General features: G+C 50.0%; 5 protein-coding genes across 5 annotated transcripts; 2 read left to right on the top strand and 3 right to left on the bottom strand.

Moving 5' to 3' along the window:
* Positions 1–190: 190 nt before the first annotated feature.
* Positions 191–3,173, top strand: BO87DRAFT_419322 (uncharacterized protein; the record flags this gene model as incomplete). Its single annotated transcript, XM_025626941.1, has 1 exon — positions 191–3,173. The coding sequence occupies exon 1, from the start codon at positions 207–209 to the stop codon at positions 3,171–3,173; it is 2,967 nt and encodes a 988-aa protein (XP_025475385.1). The 5' UTR covers positions 191–206.
* Positions 3,174–6,261: 3,088 nt separating this feature from the next.
* Positions 6,262–8,345, top strand: BO87DRAFT_380214 (tannase and feruloyl esterase). The gene has a single exon (XM_025624251.1). The coding sequence runs from the start codon at positions 6,508–6,510 to the stop codon at positions 8,242–8,244; it is 1,737 nt and encodes a 578-aa protein (XP_025475386.1). The 5' UTR covers positions 6,262–6,507; the 3' UTR covers positions 8,245–8,345.
* A 115-nt stretch (positions 8,346–8,460) lies between these two features.
* Positions 8,461–10,804, bottom strand: BO87DRAFT_446882 (alpha-L-arabinofuranosidase; the record flags this gene model as incomplete). Its single annotated transcript, XM_025628251.1, has 9 exons — positions 8,461–8,850; positions 8,916–9,422; positions 9,470–9,609; positions 9,660–9,692; positions 9,742–9,818; positions 9,863–9,946; positions 9,992–10,490; positions 10,543–10,558; positions 10,607–10,804. 9 exons carry the CDS (start codon positions 10,802–10,804, stop codon positions 8,461–8,463), a joined length of 1,944 nt encoding a protein of 647 aa, XP_025475387.1.
* Positions 10,805–11,841: 1,037 nt separating this feature from the next.
* BO87DRAFT_462687 (ABC-transporter) lies at positions 11,842–16,609 on the bottom strand. Its single transcript, XM_025629188.1, has 4 exons — positions 15,791–16,609; positions 13,586–15,742; positions 12,836–13,534; positions 11,842–12,778 (listed from the first exon to the last, which is right to left on the bottom strand). Exons 1-4 carry the CDS (start codon positions 16,401–16,403, stop codon positions 11,916–11,918), a joined length of 4,332 nt encoding a protein of 1,443 aa, XP_025475388.1. The 5' UTR covers positions 16,404–16,609; the 3' UTR covers positions 11,842–11,915.
* A 753-nt stretch (positions 16,610–17,362) lies between these two features.
* BO87DRAFT_446889 (cell wall mannoprotein 1 family protein) lies at positions 17,363–18,316 on the bottom strand. The gene is made up of 2 exons (XM_025628252.1): positions 17,786–18,316; positions 17,363–17,720 (listed from the first exon to the last, which is right to left on the bottom strand). Exons 1-2 carry the CDS (start codon positions 18,122–18,124, stop codon positions 17,532–17,534), a joined length of 528 nt encoding a protein of 175 aa, XP_025475389.1. The 5' UTR covers positions 18,125–18,316; the 3' UTR covers positions 17,363–17,531.
* Between the last annotated feature and the right edge of the window lie 123 nt (positions 18,317–18,439).

Here is an 18,439-nt window from a genome sequence, read left to right on the forward strand (position 1 = left end):
CTTGTGGAGCAATACATTTTTCCCAGAAGGATTTGTTGAACATCAGGTGGCTAGAATGCTAGCCGTAGATGACGTCGTATCGGGCCCAGTGCAACCAGACTTCAGTCATCCCATGGAAACCGGCATGGAGCTGGCCCTGACTTTCTGGCAACTTGCCTTTCAACTTCGGACCAGATTATAATCTCAGACACGATGGCTCTCCAAAGATGACCCCTCGGGGAGAATTCTCAAATCAAGCCCCAACTGCCGGTATGGCAGAACGGACTCGATGGGCGTTACCAGCCTGGTTGGATCATTTCAATTTACGTGATCTAAAGGTCCTATTTCGCTGTTGGACTGCAGCATGGGTTGCAACATTGTTGATCTTCATCGGGCCTGCCCTACAGAGCATCGGCATCGCCACGTTCTTCGGCGCCCTGGTACTATATATTGTCCCTCCAGCAGGAATTCTGTTCGTATACCTGCTTGCCTCGTTGACGCTTCTCGCTGGGATGTGCCTGGGTTGGGCTTGGGGTCTCCTCACAATGAAGGCAGCCTTGGCTGCGCGCCCTTCCTCCCAAACTCAGGCTCGTCTTCAGCAATTGCAGCAAGAAGTGGTAACACAGGCTAGTCAGACTGGACAGAGTGCTACGACCGTCACGCAGCAGCTGATCCACGATGGATTCATGCTCGATGCTCGTGTGACTGTTGTCGTTTATGTCATGGCGTGCGTGTTCATCTATGCCATGTCTCGTCTACGGGTTGCGAATAATAAATTTGCTCTGGCCCAGGTATTCAGCATCATTGTTACTGACCTGTTTCTGCTATTTGGACCGACTTTGCCCTCGTTCACAGCCCTGTTGCCCACGGTCTTGATCGAGCCTGGTGCTATAGGCATCGGCCTGGGAACGGCTTGTTGTCTCCTTTTCTTTCCGCAGTCCACTTCTTATGCAGTTTTAACGAAGATGGAGCAGCTGCTTCGCTTGGGTCAGGTGCCGCTGAAGTGTACTGAAGCCCGTTTAAGTGGTGAAGAATTGAGTCTGCAGCAACTGGTCGATACAAAGAGTAAAGGCATCGGTGCGCTCAAGGCCCTCGAGCCACTGTTGGCTTTTCTTCCTCTCGACTTGTCTCGGGGTCATTGGGGTGCCGATGACTTGAAGACTCTACAGCGGGCTTTACGCAAAACACTGGTCGCCTCGCTGTCTTTGCTGAACTTCCACATCGCACGGATACACGAGGAGGAGAATAAAGCCAAGCTTGCACAACACGACGCGGGTCTACCCAACAACGGCTCGCGAGAAAAGAAGAACCAGGCTATTGGCCACCATCAGATCCAGCAGAGTAATGACCTGATTCACGCCTTTCAGGATGCAGAGGAAACAGCCATCCGTGCACGTACCCTTGAGGCACTCAAGCACTCCACTCAGCCGCTTCTACAAGCAATGTCGCATGCAATAGATATTAGCATTGAGACTATCAACATTGTCAACAATCGGCGATGGGTCCGAGCACCCTCACAGTCACAGATGGACCAGCAGACTTCGCGAGTGAAAGACGTGTTGGAGACGCTTCGTGGAATCCGCGCATCCAGTATCACCGCAACAACCGAAGCACTGATTACCAGTCACGCAGAGATCTTTGATGACCAGGGTGATTTCAACGCTGGTGACGTGGGCGGTGTGCATATTTTACGAGGCATCATCATCGGCATGGTCATTGAGGAGCGCATTTTAACGATGGCCGAAGCAACCCAGAACCTCATCGGACACATCTTGTGGCTATTGGAAAATCGCCCAAAACCCAGACTTTGGATCCCCTCTCGGTTACAGTATGCCTTGACTTGGGTCGGGACTGGCAGTGTTCCCACTCCAATGTCAGCGGCTCCAGGAAACACTGCAACGGACCCGGAAGCCCTCGAGAAACGAACTCGGGAAGCGGATCGTCGACTGAGGATCAGCCGGGGATATGGCACACCACAGCGCACTCGCACCATACGGATCATTATATCGTTATACCACTGGTTATTCAACCCAGGCGGCATGTACGCTCTCCGCATGGTGGTGGTGACCATCGCAACTTCGATCCCCTCCTCCCTTCCCCACACCGCCGGGTTCTTCTACCGACAGAAAGGCATCTGGGGGGTCATCACCGCACAAACCACCCTCCTAGTCTACATGTCCGACTTCACACTTTCACTAGTATCCCGCCTCGTCGGCACCATAATCGGTGGAGTTCTAGGCATGGTCGCATGGTACATCGGCTCCGGACACGGACCAGGCAACGCATACGGACTTGGAGCAATCACCGCAGCAATGACCATCATACTTATGTGGTGGCGGATCTTCCTCCCACCAACCCTAGCCATGGCCGCCATCATGAGCGGCGCCACATTCGTCCTAGTCGTCGGCTTCAGCTACGACGACGGCCACATCCAACAATACGGCCTGCCAGGACGCGGCTACGAAGCATTCTGGAAACGGCTCGTCACCGTTCTCCTAGGCTTCGTCGCCGCCACCGTCGTGCAACTCTTCCCCCGACCCCCATCAGCCACCCGGCACATCTGCCAGACCATGTCCAACTCTGTACGAACAATATCCGATCACTACGCTTTAGTCCTATCGCACTGGGCACGAACCGACCCAGACCACCCGATCGCCACTGTAGCGGAGAAACTCACTCTCGAGATGGCCGAAACCCTCCTCTCACTCAAAGCACCGATAGGTCTCCTCCGCTTCGAAATGAGCTTCGGCCCCTTCAACCGCAAAACCCTCTCCCGGACACAATCCCTCCTCGAAGACATGAACCAAGCCTTGGGTCGCCTTCTCGTCCTATCCACCACACTTCCTTTGGAGTTACAAGAACGACTAATGGAAAGAGTGGGGTTCATGCATGACTACACTGTCGGAGACGTCATGGCCGTGCTAGGTGTCATCGAACAGGCACTGAAGGCGGGTGCCGCACTGCCGGAACGGCTGCCCACGCCGTTGGTTAAGCGGTGCTATGAGACATGGAGTCAGCATCATCGGACGGCTGAGCTGAGTAAGACATTGGTGCGGGATGAGAGTTACAGACGGTATTGCGTTGCTATTAGCTCGTATTTGAAGTTTCTGGCGTCGATTGATGAGTTGGTTTTGGTGTTGAAGGCTGCGTTGGGGGAGTCGCATATTGTTGACCGGGGGGAGGGGGTGGTCTAGTAACTAGTTTGCTTATGGTGGGTTAGATGTAGGGATTAGTAATCTAAGTTATTTTTAAATACGCCAAGACTAGTATGGCTGAAGAAGAATAAGATCCAAACCAAAGGAGTGGAGGTGAGTGTAATCTCTGCTTTGGAGAGAGACGTGCCAAAGGCAGCCAGCTCATCGGCCGTAAACAAGAATAAAGTGAGACCATTATGCAGTGTTAAAGATTACTCATCCACGATCATGAAGGAAACAGCGGCGAAGTAGGAATGCAGTTGATTCGTATTCAGGTTGAGTATGAATAGATAGAATGGAGTGGGTGGAGCATCTTCGTTCGGCAAAGTGCGGGTGAGAGATGGAGAAACTGGAAAGTAAACAGGCTTTCGATAGTGTAATTCATCCTGGGGTAATGCGGGAAAATGTTCGGGGAATTGACTAATAGTTTCTATTCCTCGGATAAATAAGGATGGACTAGATTACACGTGTGGCTGGTCAAGTAGTTCCATGGTTGCGTTGATACAAGACGTACTTGGTTGTGTCAATCCCTTGTCTTTTCTTTTACTTCTTTCTGTCCATTCTACGCTGGCACTTATTGGATTGATTATTGGTGCTCGTTGTCGAGGGGGTGTTAGGTTATTCCCAGAAAGGTATAATTTGTGACTTGTCTATTCTGGTATTGCATTGAGCAAATGAGTATTGGGATTATAATAGAGTGTATAATTGTCTCAGGCCATCGTGTACTCGGCTACATACCTACAACGATCTGCGCCTTATTAGTAACTGCATAACGATGAACCCGTAAGTACGGCTGGCAATGGCAGCTGTTAGGGAATGATATTGTATTAAGGAATTATGGCCGGTGAAATAGTCAAAAGAGTAAAGGGAAACGTAAAAACAAACAAAGAATTTATCTGAGCGTTGTAGAATATCCAGGTCTATTTCTAGACTTTCAAGTACTGAATCAAATATGTGTGAGGTTATTAGAAAGATTGTTTTGAAGATCAATGAAGAAACTATTCTAAAATGTATTTACATAGCCATTCGTATATCTGTTCAAGTTACAAGTAGCCGTTTTAGTAGCCAAGGGAGTGGCTGTTTAAGTAGCCGGTTGAATAGCCGTTTGTGTGGTTGTTGAGATACTTCCCCCTGAAACAGGGCTTCCTGTATCAAAATATTTATAACTGATGTCTTTGCTTCTTACTTAGTATAGTTGTATATTATACAGTAAGCATACTGCAATGTCGCACGGAACGGACGGCCATGAAGGCCGGGGAAGAGCCAAAATGGCGCTCTGCAGTTGCGGACGCCTCCGGAACCAACGGTGCATGGTGGAAACGCCCAACCTGGGGCATCAAGGACTGCTGACGAAGCTTCATCTACACAGATAGCATAGCCCCATGAGGCAGATAATCATGGCTGAATTACGATGCACTTCTTGCATGGCCATGTGGGCCAACTGATGGGGTTGTGAATTATCATGGGGAGGGAAAAATTTACTGTGGATCGCATGTAAAAGTCTTTATCCACCCAGAGATAAGAATCTAGGGCATTTGACCAGCGGTGTCCGCTTTTGGGGGGTGGGAAACGTCAACTTTAATCCTTCAAACTGCGTCTAAATTTACGTTTGATCAAAAAAAAATAAAGATTAATCAATCGTGGCCGTCATGCTGAAAATGTTGTTGCGCTGGAATGTCGGCTTCACCCGGATGAGTTCCTCTTCATCTTTCGACGTCCAGTCTCTCGGCAGAAATGGAGCGTCCTGCATGGCGACTGTTATCATGCCACTATGCCACAAGGACACTGATGGGTATCATGGTGTGTATGTAGATACTAGAATTACTGGGAAGGCGGGCGACTATCTCCCGTGTAAAATTTGGCCCTGTTCATGGAGCTCGTGCAACACGACGAGCGCCCATCCAGATCGTCATTTTCATTACCTACTATCTAATACTACAAAAACTCCTGCAGGTACCTATTATCGGGGCATGAGGGAATGTGACGAATGGCATCTGATGGCCCTGACGGCAGAAGCAGGAAGAGTCCCATCGCCTTGTCGGCACGTTATACCCGATCGGGTAGCAACCTTGGCTTGGCCTTCGGCCCTAAGACCAATGCTCGGGGGATCACAAATTTTCTGTTCTCCTGAGTGAAATCTGCAAACAGGCTTCAATTTTGCCAATGTGCTGGTTAATGGTCTTTGATGATTTGGCTAGACCAAACCACGTAGTGCATAAGAGAAACATGAAATTTTTTTTTTGTTTTGCCATCATTTGCCATCGGAGGTAATACCCAAATGACATGGTCAGATAGTCTATCCCTGCACCCTCGGAGCCCGCGAAAATCCCAAATCTTATCTCAGTGTGTTGAGTGCCCCAGGTTCGGTTCGACTGTTCTGCATCCCTCTTGGCACCACCATGAAACCCACTAAAATCCAACTAGGAGGCTTCGATAATGGCAACACGTAACCTTGCTGCTAAATCTTATTCCGGGGTTCCTCAGAGACCCCCAGGCTCACCAATCACTGTCCGCTGATCATGCATCTAGCATGTGCGGCAAACCCCTTGCGTCGTACGCATCGCCTCCCGCTTTCTAACATGCTAGATTAGCCTCAATGAGCCGCAGCCCTTAGCCAGGGAATATAATCCGAAGCTCAACAGAACTCATGCGGTATCCAAAAGAGACGTCCGAGAGATAGAGAGTAGTATATACGGCTAGGGGGTGGGAAGAAGTGACTATGGGAGAGAGGTACAGAAAGAGCAGTACTGTGAAAATTTGGTAAAACAAGTCTAGGCCAGAAACATGCTCACGATTCACAAATTTCAAGACCCCAGCCCTGTCCACAGAATCTGTCTGCCTGCTTCGAGAACCAAGGCTCATAGCCTAATCTCGGTGACTTACGTACGTATCCTTGGAGTAAGGGTCCCTGTTGTGTAGTGGAACACTAGGGTACGGTCTCAAACCCTGCTTGTGTTTAACTGGACTAAGCTTCTCACACGGGAAGGTGAGGATCGGTCAGGAGATCCGCCCAGGCCTCCAGGCTGCTCTCAAATACCGTGGACCCGATCCTCCTGTCGAGGACCATGAATCCACTAGCGATGCCGGACGGAGAACAAAAAAAGAAGGAGTAAGGACATCTTCAAACCATGAACCATATGGTGTGACGTACGTTGGCCCAGGGGTGATGGTCCAGCTTTGAGGATTTTGAGTTAAATAGCCTCGCATTGCCACCCGCTGATCGTTTTTCCACCAAGCTTCTCCTTCACCCTCTCTCTTTCTATCCCACTGCCATTCATTCTCTCTTCGAAACGTCTGCGGACTCCAATCCTTTGGTCTTCCTTCTTTTCTGACGATGCGTCAATACTCGCGCGCCGCCGCGGCGACTGTTGCTCTGGCAGCATCGGCCCGCGCTGCCACCACCTCTTCTCTTGCCTCCCTCTGTACCGTCTCTCATGTCCAGTCGATTCTCCCTGCCAATGGCACTCTGCTCGGTATTGACATGATCCCCTCCTCCGTCAGCGTCAACACCACCACTTCGGACTCGACCGAGTACTGTGCCGTGTCCGTCTCTTACGTCCACACCGGTACCACCAACGAGATCGTCCTGAACTACGGCTTCCCTAGCCCCGCTGACTTCAAGAACCGCTTTTACGTGGCTGGTGGCTTCGGATACTCCTTGAGCACCTCCTCCACAGGTGGTCTCGAGTACGGCGCTGTCTCAGGTGCCACTTCTGGCGGCTACGGTGCTTTAGACGGCACCACCGTCGACGAGGTTAACCTCTCCGGAAATGGCACCATCAACTGGGATCCGATCTTCATGTTCGCTTACCAGGCACTGGGTGAGATGACTACCATTGGAAAGCCTCTCACTCGCAGCTTCTACGGCTTGGATGACGACGCCAAGGTCTATACCTACTACGAGGGTTGCTCCGACGGTGGCCGTCAGGGTATGAGCCAGATCCAGCGCTACGGTGACCAGTACGATGGTGCTATCATCGGTGCCCCTGCCTTCCGTTACGGCCAGCAGCAGGTCAACCACCTGTTCTCCAGTGTGGTCGAGCAGACTCTTGATTACTACCCTCCCACCTGCGAGTTGGAGAAGATCGTTAACGCCACCATCGCTGCTTGCGATCCCCTCGACGGCCGTAAGGACGGTGTCATCTCCCGTTCTGATCTCTGCCAGCTTGAGTTCAACTTGACCTCTATTATCGGGGAGCCCTACCACTGTGCTGCTGAAGTCAGTACCTCCCTCGGTTTCAACTTCGACAAGCGCAGCGATGGCACCTCCACTTCCTACACCCCGGTTCAGAACGGCAACGTCACCGCCAAGGGTGTGGCCGTTGCTCAGGCTATCTATGACGGTCTGTTCAACTCTGCTGGTGAGCGCGCCTACCTGTCCTACCGCATCGGATCTGAGTTCTCGGATGGCGAGACCTCCTACGACAACAGCACCGGTACCTGGGGTGTCGATATTCCCTCTACTGGTGGTGAATTCGTCACCCGCTTCATCGAATTGGTCGAACTCAGCAACCTCGAGACTCTCAGCAATGTGACCTACGACACCCTGGTTGACTGGATGAACAAGGCCATGGTCCTCTACATGGATACTCTGCAGACTACCCTCCCTGACCTGACCACCTTCCAGTCCACCGGCGGTAAGATCATCCACTACCACGGCGAGAGCGACCCCAGTGTCCCCACTGCTTCCTCCGTTCACTACTGGCAATCCGTCATGAGCATCATGTACCCCAAGCTCGGAACCTCCCAGGCTATGGAGAAGATGAAGGAATGGTACCAGCTGTACCTGGTCCCCGGTGCTGCTCACTGTGGTCGTAACACTCTCCAGCCCAACGGTCCCTTCCCCGAGGATAACATGGAAACCATGATCAAGTGGGTTGAGGGTGGTGTCCAGCCTACCGGTCTTAACGCTACCGTCGATGCTGGCAAGTACGATGGCGAGGTCCAGTCCCTGTGCCAGTTCCCCAAGCGTCCCGTCTGGAAGAACAGCAAGTGGGAGTGTGAGACTGACACCCATGGTGCTGACACTTTCTACTACGAATTCCCCGCCTTCAAGGTTCCCATTTACTAAACTGACAAGTCACTGGTGATTTGTTAGCTTTACGTCATCAGGAGGTTGGAGATGAACGGGGACGTTGAGGAAGCCATTTGTATGTAGTATATACTTTAGACGAAGATCACTTTTTAATTCAGATTAATACTTCGTTCTGCATCTGGGTCAAGCTCTGCTGCACTTAAAAGTAGAACATAAATCGTAGATACCTCCTTCCATACAGCAGTATCACCCTCACGACACCGACAACACAGCAACTCCCCACGGCGGCATATCCACCGAATACGTTCCCCTCAAACTAGTCACATTCTTCATCGTCGGCTGCACAGTAATATTATGTACGAAGTTTGTCGCATTCTGCGACCCATACAGCATCTCCACATGCCCGGTTTTTGTATGAGGCACCTTCACCCGAACACTCTGATTCTCGGGGCCGTAATTAGCCAACTTGACAAAATACGTACTATTCGTCCTCGACGCAACCCAATACAGGGGTCCAAACGTGGCAGTTGTATTCACAGGAAGAATCGTATCCCCTCGATTTGTAGAGAACATCCGTTGAACATAGTATGACGTCGACGGAGTCAGAGAGTCGGGACTGGAGTCGAAGCCGAAGAGCGTTGGCTTGATCCTTGTCAGCGAAGGCGACTTACATACAACAATATTTGGACTGAAAGGGGCAGCCTCACCGACCACTGCGTATACCCGAAATGCTGCAACAGCGGCGCATACGCCGCCAATTTCACCACATCGGAGTTCCTCTCCAACCCAATCATATGCGCCGCTTCACTGCAGCTGCATTGCATAGAGGACCAGAAGATGCCGTCTGCCGCGTCGGTATCTCGACACCCGTATTCACCTACCATAATTGGCTGTGTGCGTGGCTGGTTATCCCAATAGTCGAACATGGCGACGAGGTCGTCTGGTTTGCGATAGTAGTGGTAGTCGTATATGAGGCCGGGTGGGGGGTCGATCGGGAGACAGAGGAAGTCGATGTTTGATGCGATGAGGGTGATGTTCGGGTACTTGTTACTGATGGCATTGTAGATTTGGTAGAAGCGGTCTGGGTATGTGTCGCATCCGCCGGTGAAGTCGTCTTCGTTACCGATCTCGATGTAGTTGATTGACCAGGGTTTGCTGCGCCCGTTCTGTGCTCGCATGCTTCCGTAGGTGGAGTTGGAGGATCCGAGGAGGTACTTGATTGTCAGCCTGGAAGGGTAGTGGTGATTTATGGGAGGCTTACCTCGAGCTCGTTCATGATGTCGTCGATGTACAGCTGGAGTTCGTGGCCGGATACAATGCCCCCGTATGATTTGCCGTCCCAGACGGCGAGGATGGGTTCCATGTTCATGTCTTCGCACCACCAGAGATATTCGTCCAGGCCTTTATTCCTTAGTACACGCTCGTGGGGGTGAGAGATGCAAAAGGCTTACCGAGCGCGTCGGTATTGGGGTAGAACCAGTCGCCTATACATTGATTAGTGTTGTCATCCGTGGTGTCGGTGCTGGGGCCTACCCTCTCTCCCGGGACGATCAACGACGGGCCCGATAGTTAGGTTCCACTGCCATCGGCTATCGATCTGCAGTCCTTCCCTGTCCGCTTGTTAGAGTATTTTCATCATGGGGATGTTACTCACAAATTATTGCCACCCGGGAATCGGAGAAAAGACGGACGTATTTTCTCTAAGAACATCGCAACATCGTTCCGTAGCCCGTTTGACCTGCTATCTATTAGTAGGACATTGATCATTTACAACGTAACATACCTCGACTTATACGTAGGCGGAAATAGCTGCACCAAACCAAAATTCAGCGTTCCGCCAGCCATCTTTGACCCGTTGAACAACAGGCGCCACTCATTGTCACCATCAAGAGATGCGCTGGAATTGAAAGAGGTTTGATAATGCGTGAATTTTCCCCATGAGCTCTTCACGGTAATATTATGCGAAGCATATATAGTATCATTTGTTGATCCAGCAAGCTGTAGCATAATCGTACCCGAGTAATCACCCATCATCCAGAACTGGCACGAGTACGTGGCGTTCATCACAGGTATACCATTGTACCCTGTATTAGCAAATCCTACAAATCCATCTGCTTCGAAATCTGCAGATACCTGTAAAGAAGAGGTGATGGCACTGCTGACTGGATTGATCATGTCCTGCATGAGGTCGACATCCCCGATGGCCTTGTATGCGGTTAAGCCAGGATTATCTCCCTGGAAGCCGTTGTTCTGGAGCAGTTGCCCGTGAATGCCACCATCACCTGTATATACTTAGCAGCATTCCACCAGGTGAGGTAGCTATTTGGGTAGTACCTGAATGGTCCATTTCCTAGGCGAATGTTACTAATATATTCATTATGCCTCCCTCGGAACCTACCTCAAACATAACCCCATAAAGCAGCGAACTAGACTGATTCCCACCCGACTCCTGAACAGTCAACGTGATAGGCGACGACACACTCCCATTCGTACCGTTATCCCTTGTGACCAACACAGGATAGTCATGGCTAACCGGCCTCAATCTGTGGAAATACGTCGTCACAGCCACGTATAGCCATTTTGCGACCCCTGTCATAGTGTCGCAGAAATATCTTCCCCACCAGCGTGCTCAATTAGGAGTCCTTTACAGAAAAATGGTAGGATAATAATACGGGTTGAAGTCTTTGTTGATAGGGTTAGCAGCGTTGCATTGGTGTCCCCTGTCTTCCAATGATGACATCATGAATGTTGACGTACCGCGGCGCGGAATATCGGACGGATGCGATGAATCTCGTACTTCACCCCTAGTAATCATGATGTCAATTCCGATGAATGTGTACAGGTTGTAAGAAGTTTAACTTTATTGTTGGGGTGTAGTCGTCAGGGGTTGCGGGGTGGTCTGCCGCTGGTTCCTGGCACAGCGACCGAATATATATCATCTGTACTCACGAAAACTGGGATTGAAGGAGGCAATAGGTTTTGGTAGTCCAGTATAAGCGCCTTTAGAAGCGCAACAACTATGTAGGGTCAAAGATGCAGGAAGCGGCGGTCGCATGATACAACCTGTCTATTCTTCCACAGCACAATAACTCAAGGCTATATCCAACCGAAGAGATGTCGATGTTGGCAACCAGTGCCCAGTCGGCCCATTCATTGATATACAAGGTTTTTTTTAAAGGGTGTCTTTATTGACGATCTTTGAATCTGTGTCTTCATTCTCTGCAGAGACTTTCTCTGCCGGCTTCTTCACGCTGCTCCACTCGAGGGCCGCAGCCCCGAGGACACTCAGACATGTCGGGATCAAGCCAACGCGGAACAACTCTCTCAATGCATCATTGTATGCAATACGAGCAGTATTATCTGTGCTGCTAGCTTGGCAAATTCGAAGGCTGATTCTAGGTGCTCCTCCTAGTCACAGGAACCTCCTGCCTCGGCCCCTCGTCATTTATACCCCACTAATAAAACATGGCCTTTGAATCCGTATTTGAGTCATCGTATTTAGTAGTAGCCAGAACCATATATCTCATCAGATGATAGAGTACCTCTGGCTTGTATACTAGCGAGCGAACGAACATAAGAACAAGAAATAAATGTAATGAATTAAAATGTTACTATATGCAAGACAAATGTTTGCTCAATTATATCCTCACCGAATGTGACCAAATATCAACTTCTAAAACCATTGTTCACGAAAAACAAAATACCGTTCAGGCCTTGCTCTTCCACGACCTCACCCGACAAAGATAGTAGATAGCAAAAGCAAATGCAGCATTGAAAGCAATGTATGCCCAAAGGAGCCCAAAGTTACGCCATCGCTGGTCATAGTATATATCCCGACTCGCCAGGAACTGATCAGCGGTTTGAAGGGTACAATACTTGCATTGGTCTGTGCTCTCCGGGTTGAGAAGCTTACCTGCGGCAGTACCGGCCGCTTCGAGGTAGGCTTCCAAGTATTGCCCGCAAGTATCAAACCCAGGGGCAACGCTGAAGACACTCAGTTCCTTCTCGGAACAGTTGACCGCACGACCGCTCACACCTGAGGCAATGATGGCATTCACGAGGTAAGTCATTGGTGAGATGCGATACATGAAATCCCAGAATCCAGGAAGCGCGACGCGAGGAACAAGAATACCGTTGAAGACAAGTGTCATGTTAAACAGCATGGTGGCAATGAGACCAGCTGTCTCGGCATCAGGCAGAACAGCAACCACGGCGTGCGCAAAGGTGGACCCGTAGATGAAGAACTGGATGATCAGAAGGAGCATGATCCCCTGGCGCTGGGAGTCTGCTATGCCGTAGACGGGGTATACAAAGCTTGCATAGACCAGGATAGCGACGAACATTTGGTAAGGGACCTCTGCTATTAGATTGGCGCCTAGGAAGGCTGCCCAGTGGTAGGTCTTCGACGGTTGTTCTCGGACCTCATAAAGGTCTCGCTGGAAAATAAACTGAGGCATGATCTGCTGAACCAGTGCGGTGAAGATTGCTGTGATCATAAAAACAGAGAAAATGGACGACTGTAAGCCTTGTTGGGAGGTACCGGGGATGTAAAACGAGAAGCCTACGAAGACTATGAAACGATGGTTAGCCGAAGGTCCATGGAGCCTCAAGGGCAAGAGTAACTTACGGGCTGACAGGATGCCCAAGGCCAGCTTGCCATAGATGTATTCGGGAGACCGCCAGTACTGCTGGAAAATCCGGCGAAGGACAGCAGCGAATTGGTCCCTGAAAGGCATCGCAAAGGCGTCTTGAGTTCCTTCTGATTCACCTTGGTTGTCGGTATTATTCGTGTATCCCACGGCCGAGCACTTTTTCTCCAGAGCACTCATCATTTGGGTATATTCAGAACTCTCCTTCCACACAGTCGGCCAATCCTGTTCGGCTTTGCCATTCACTCCTGCACCCGCAATGTCGAGAATATACTCGGCTGGATTCTCTGAGTCGTCGCATCTCCTGGCACCTTTCGTCTCGAAGTAATCCAGCATTGTACGTGAATTTGGTCCGATATCACCAAAGTAAACGGTACGACCGCCTTTAGCCAGGAACAATAACCGATCAAACTGCTGGAACAGCATAGCTGATGGCTGATGAATCGTACAAAGAATAGCCTGTCCACTAGATGCGAGCCGACGCAAAAGCGCGATAATAGTCCATGACGACTGGCTATCCAAGCCGGAGGTTGGCTCATCGAGGAAGATGAGTAAAGCGGGCTTTGCGGCAAGCTCAACGCCAATGGTCAGAAGCTTCCGTTGCTCGACATTCAACCCTTCGCCCGGAAAGCCTACCACTGCTTCTGCGAATTCTTCCATTCCGAGCATGGTGATGACTAGAACTACTTTAGTAAATTTCTAGAGCACTTGAAAGAATATGGAAATACCTTTTTCGACAAAGTCGTATTTTTCCTGGACGGGGACTGATTTGGGTTGACGCAGCAGTGCCGAAAACCTTAAAGACTCACGAACGGTCGCAGTATGAAGATGTAAGTCCTGTTGCTGAACATAGCCTGTGCTGCGCTGGAAGCTAGCAGAGAGAGGAGAGCCGTTTACTAGCATATCGCCTGTGATGACTCCTGTTGAAGTACGTTGGGCGAGGACGTTCAGTAGTGTTGTTTTTCCGGCCCCCGAGACACCCATCAATGCAGTCAGGGTGCCAGGCTCCACCCATCCACTGACTTTATCCAACAAGCGGCGATCCTCCTTTTTGATCTTAATATCATAGCAGACTTCACGCCACATAAATGTGTCCTGATGCGGTGGCATTACCTCTTCGCCTGCCGCCTCTTGTCCTTGGCTTGCGCTGATATTGGCGGCCTTCGGGTCTTTTGCAGATTTCTCCAAGGCAACGGGAATGCGACCATGTTGGAAGACAAGACTCTCCGCAGTGGATGAAGATTGTGAGTTCATCTCAGTGAGTAACAGATACAAGGCGAGAAAAGCAATGATGAAAGCGCAGAGGATACCGAAATTCCTCCAAAGGTGGCTGTATTCGTACCCGTAGCTCACGGAGAGAAAGTTGTCTCCGTTTACATATAGCTCTCCGGCTACCGCACCCTTTGCAGCACATATAAAGTAGGTGCCTGATCCGTTAGTCAACCCGGGGTAGAGTGGTACCAGGTCCGAACAGGGGAAGTCACGTCCATGGAATTCGTTTACAGCCAGCGCTTCAAATGCATATCTTAGTGGATTGATGTAAGAGATCCACTTGAACCAAGGGTGCATGCTGGGTAGGGGAAGCAGGTAGCCAGTATAGATAACAGTGGCGAGTAGGATGACTCCGGCAGCAGCGAGTGCCTGAGGGATCGCCTTAGTCGCCGCAGCCAGGGAGCGAAAGATCTGACTCATACAAAGCAGAGCCATGGTGACAAACAGATAGAAATTAAAGAATGGACCAGCCTCGTATCGAAACCCGCACATGAAGTAGAACACGATGTTGAATATAAGGCTGCATCCGACCTTTATAGGGATATCGGCACAAACTCCCGCTAAAGCCTCCGTGAAAGGGTGATAAAATGCATACGAAGCCTGTTTTTCGACGATCGGCCGCTGTGCATAGAGATTTTGAATCTCGGTGACGGTCAAAAGCGAGTTAAGCAGAATGGCAAAGAACAATGCCGACATCTTCAGAGTGAAATCCTCAGTTCCGAACGCGCCTCCATAGAACAGAGACCCAATGATGATGGAAAAAACGACCTGACCAATCATCAAAGTCAATGTGGAAGGAATGTCATTCCAGACACGTTGGTAAAACCGGGAAGCACATATCCCAATCTGTGTCGGGATATCGATCAAATACGGAGAGCTTGACCGTGCGTACCGAGCCTGACGTTTGGCATGATTTTGCTTGAATGCTTCGGTGGCGCCACAGTCAGCACCAAATTTCGCCTCGTAGCTTGAGATGTCATGACCCAGTCGCTTGTAGCTCGCGCTGCTCCTCCAATGCACTCCAAACTCCTCGGGAGTCCGCGGGACCTTCGCTTCATACCCTTCCCGTGCTTGCCGCTCACTTGGGTTGGTTATACTCGTCAGAAAGTCTGCGGTCGTTTGTCTAGCAGGACAATACCAGCCCATATCTTCGAAATACTGCTTCGCGTCCGTGGTAGGGCCAAAGTATATCTCATGCCCTTGGTAGAGGACCATAACCTTGTCAAAGCAATTGTATACGGCTTGCGAGGGTTGATAGAGCGTCGCAACATGAGTAGTACCAAAGATCCTCGAGCTCGTCTTTAGCGCCTTGACGAAGTCCAAAGACGACGCAGAATCAAGGCCGCGTGTAGCATTATCCCAACAACAGAGTGGCGAGCCAGCCAAAGCCATTTCTGCGATAGATACTCGCTTTCTCTCACCTCCACTGACGCCCCGGACAAAATCAGAACCAACTTTTGTGTTGACGGTATGTGACAGACCGAAGACTGCCATCACAACGTCCCTCATATGCTTGATGTATTCCTTTCTCGACATTTCATTCGGGAGAAGTCGAGGGGTACGTGCTGCTGCTGCGAAGTTGAGTGTTTCGCCGACCGTTAGATGGGGGAAATCTGTCTGAATTAGTCTTATTTCTGAATGATCAATTTGAGGACTCTTACGTTTCTCAACTTCCTGGTTATAGAGAAGCTCGCCCTTAAAATTTTTCTTCATCAAGGGCTGTGGTATGCCATTGTAAGAAATGACTGAATTTGACGACAGGTCGAGTCCGTTCGTCTCCGCTGAAATGGTCTTCAACATGGTAGAGCATCCAGCTCCTGGCCGGCCGAGCACGAGAAGCATCTCGCCCTGCTCGACGTGTCCATGAACATCGTGTAATATAGTCTTGGCGGTTTTAGGGCCACGACTGAACGTACCCCCAAGGATAGGAGCATAGACTGAGGATAGAACTGTGTTTTGAGTTTGAATCTCGGATCCGCTTCCCTGCACAGTAACATCTTTGAATACAACTCCCGTTTTCCGTGCGCTGCTGTCCCCTTCGAATTGTTGCACTTGATGAAGCATCCATTGGGATAAGTCGAAGTGAGGACTCGTGGGGTCTATGAGCGATGCAAAGTCCTGCTTCAAGCTTTTACCTGCTGCAGTTGATGCTGCTGATTGTCGAGACGCTATTTTCCTGAGCTCTTCTTGCTCGTGTCCGGACAGCGTGCTGGTGGAATCATGGTGTTCTTTTTCCTCATTGCCAGGCCCCTCAGGACCAGGTGCTGTAAGCATGCTGATCGATGTAAAAGATGCAACAAGTCTGGAGAGAAGATAGCCGAGGGTGTTCAGCGGACTTTGAACACATAAATAAAAAGGCTTGTCATGATGGTTGAGGTATCGCGGCGCCAACGATCCTCCTCTGAATATATTGTATCACTAATCATTGTTCGGTAACGAGACATCTCTGAAATCGGGATCTCCTTTTCCGAAGAGCGAAATACAAAGATAGCAATAGTAATATCCCGTGTCTGCGGTAGCCTGCCCACCCAAATGGTGCTTTGATTTCGTCGGGCTCCCGAACTTGCTGTCGCAACGGAGTTGGAATCGAGAGCCGAAGGTGTGGGCCCACCCGACCTTCGAAAGCCGATATCATGTGACCTCGTATAGTGTACCGTCATCGGACTTCGTGCTATATTATCTTCGATTTAATCACACGGCTTTGATAATGACCCACTCATTCTATAGCAAGTGGGAAACTGCCCCCTTATTTAAATCCTTAGAAAATCGTATGCGGAGTACTAGAATCTTACAATATTACTACAGTGCAATGATAGTATTGTGTTGGCACGGTCGAGGGATGCATATATATCTTATCGTCTTAGTAGTTTCAGTGGCTATTGATTCGCTTTTATCGAATACCAAAATGTTCAAAATGAGACAGAAGTTTCTCTCGGGGTATCTCAGCATTTTCTTCCGCATCACTGGATGATCAAGACCCGCGCTGGTAGGTCTGAAATCCGCCCAGGCAAATATTATACTACTAGTATAATTCACCCGTCCATTCAAAATTCACTGATCTAGCGTCATTTATTAGTCACTTCAATCCCTGTTGACAGTTTTATGATTGATACAAAGGCTACGACGACACGAAGAATCTCTTGTCTATCATTCAACCAGACTTACAGTTCGACTACGCACTACATATAATGTTTTGGGCTTAAGCTTATAACGAATCCATCGTCTGCAATTTGCGCCGAAGTGCGAAGCTTCTTCCATTCAATGACAATTTGTCACTAAAACATGCACTGCTTACAATTCTCATCCTGAGCAGTTGGGATATGGCAGAGAAAGCGGTAGTTTCATGCAATGCACTAGCTCCCAACACCCTTGCCATTCCTTACAACTGTGTGCCGCGGGAGTTCACTCATAGGCGGCAATTGCACTGGAGAAAGCAGCGTCAATCGAGGCCAGAGTCGAGGCGATTGTCGAGGCATCCGTCGTGGTGGCCTTCGCCTCCAGGTCCGCCCCCAGCCCGTCCGTGTCGGTCTTAAGCGTCTCCAGGGAGGAGAGCAAAGTGGAAGTGACTCCCGCAGATGCCGCAGTTGACTCCTACAAGTGCACATTAGTCCTGCAACAACAAATCACAGAAACCTGGCCGACTTTATGGAACATACCTTCGAGATAAGCTCATCCAAGGTTGCGATGATAATTGTGGCTAGAGAGGTTACTTCAGATGTGATACTGAAACTCTCCGAAGTGGTGAATGCAGAAGCAGCCTCGGTATCAGTGATGGCTGTCTCCAAAGCACTTTTGACAGTGTTGTAATCGGACAAAATGCCTAGAGCTGCCAGAAGGTCTCCGGTCCAGTTGGTTACGTCCGTCTTGAGGGTAGTAACGTCTGTTCCAATAGTCTCAAGATCCGACAGTACGGTCGCAGCATCGCGTTTAGCAATAGGACCTGCTTGGACAAGACCAAGACCCAAGGCGACGACGAGGAAGGAATTGCAAATCATGATGGAGAGAGATGGTAAGACGGATGGGTGATGACTTGAGTGAACTTGTTGATGTCGTGTCACAATGTCAGGCAATGTGGGCCTTTATATAGCTCCAGGAAGTGGTTTTGCTGTCCCTCACGCTCCTTTCAACGCGGGGGTGATGCACCACTAATACAAAATAGCCACGGATGCTTGTGTCGCTAATCCAACCCACGATGTCACACTTTCGGCCACAGGGCCGCAATCGGTGCAACCGCTCTTGACCCTGCTATTGTTGTACCGCATTCCTCACATGTCAACCTCGGGATCATATTCAAAGTGTCCTGTCTTCAG

Source organism: Aspergillus neoniger, assembly GCF_003184625.1.
Source record: "Aspergillus neoniger CBS 115656 unplaced genomic scaffold BO87scaffold_42, whole genome shotgun sequence".
In the NCBI taxonomy this organism is placed as follows: Eukaryota; Fungi; Ascomycota; class Eurotiomycetes; order Eurotiales; family Aspergillaceae; genus Aspergillus; species Aspergillus neoniger.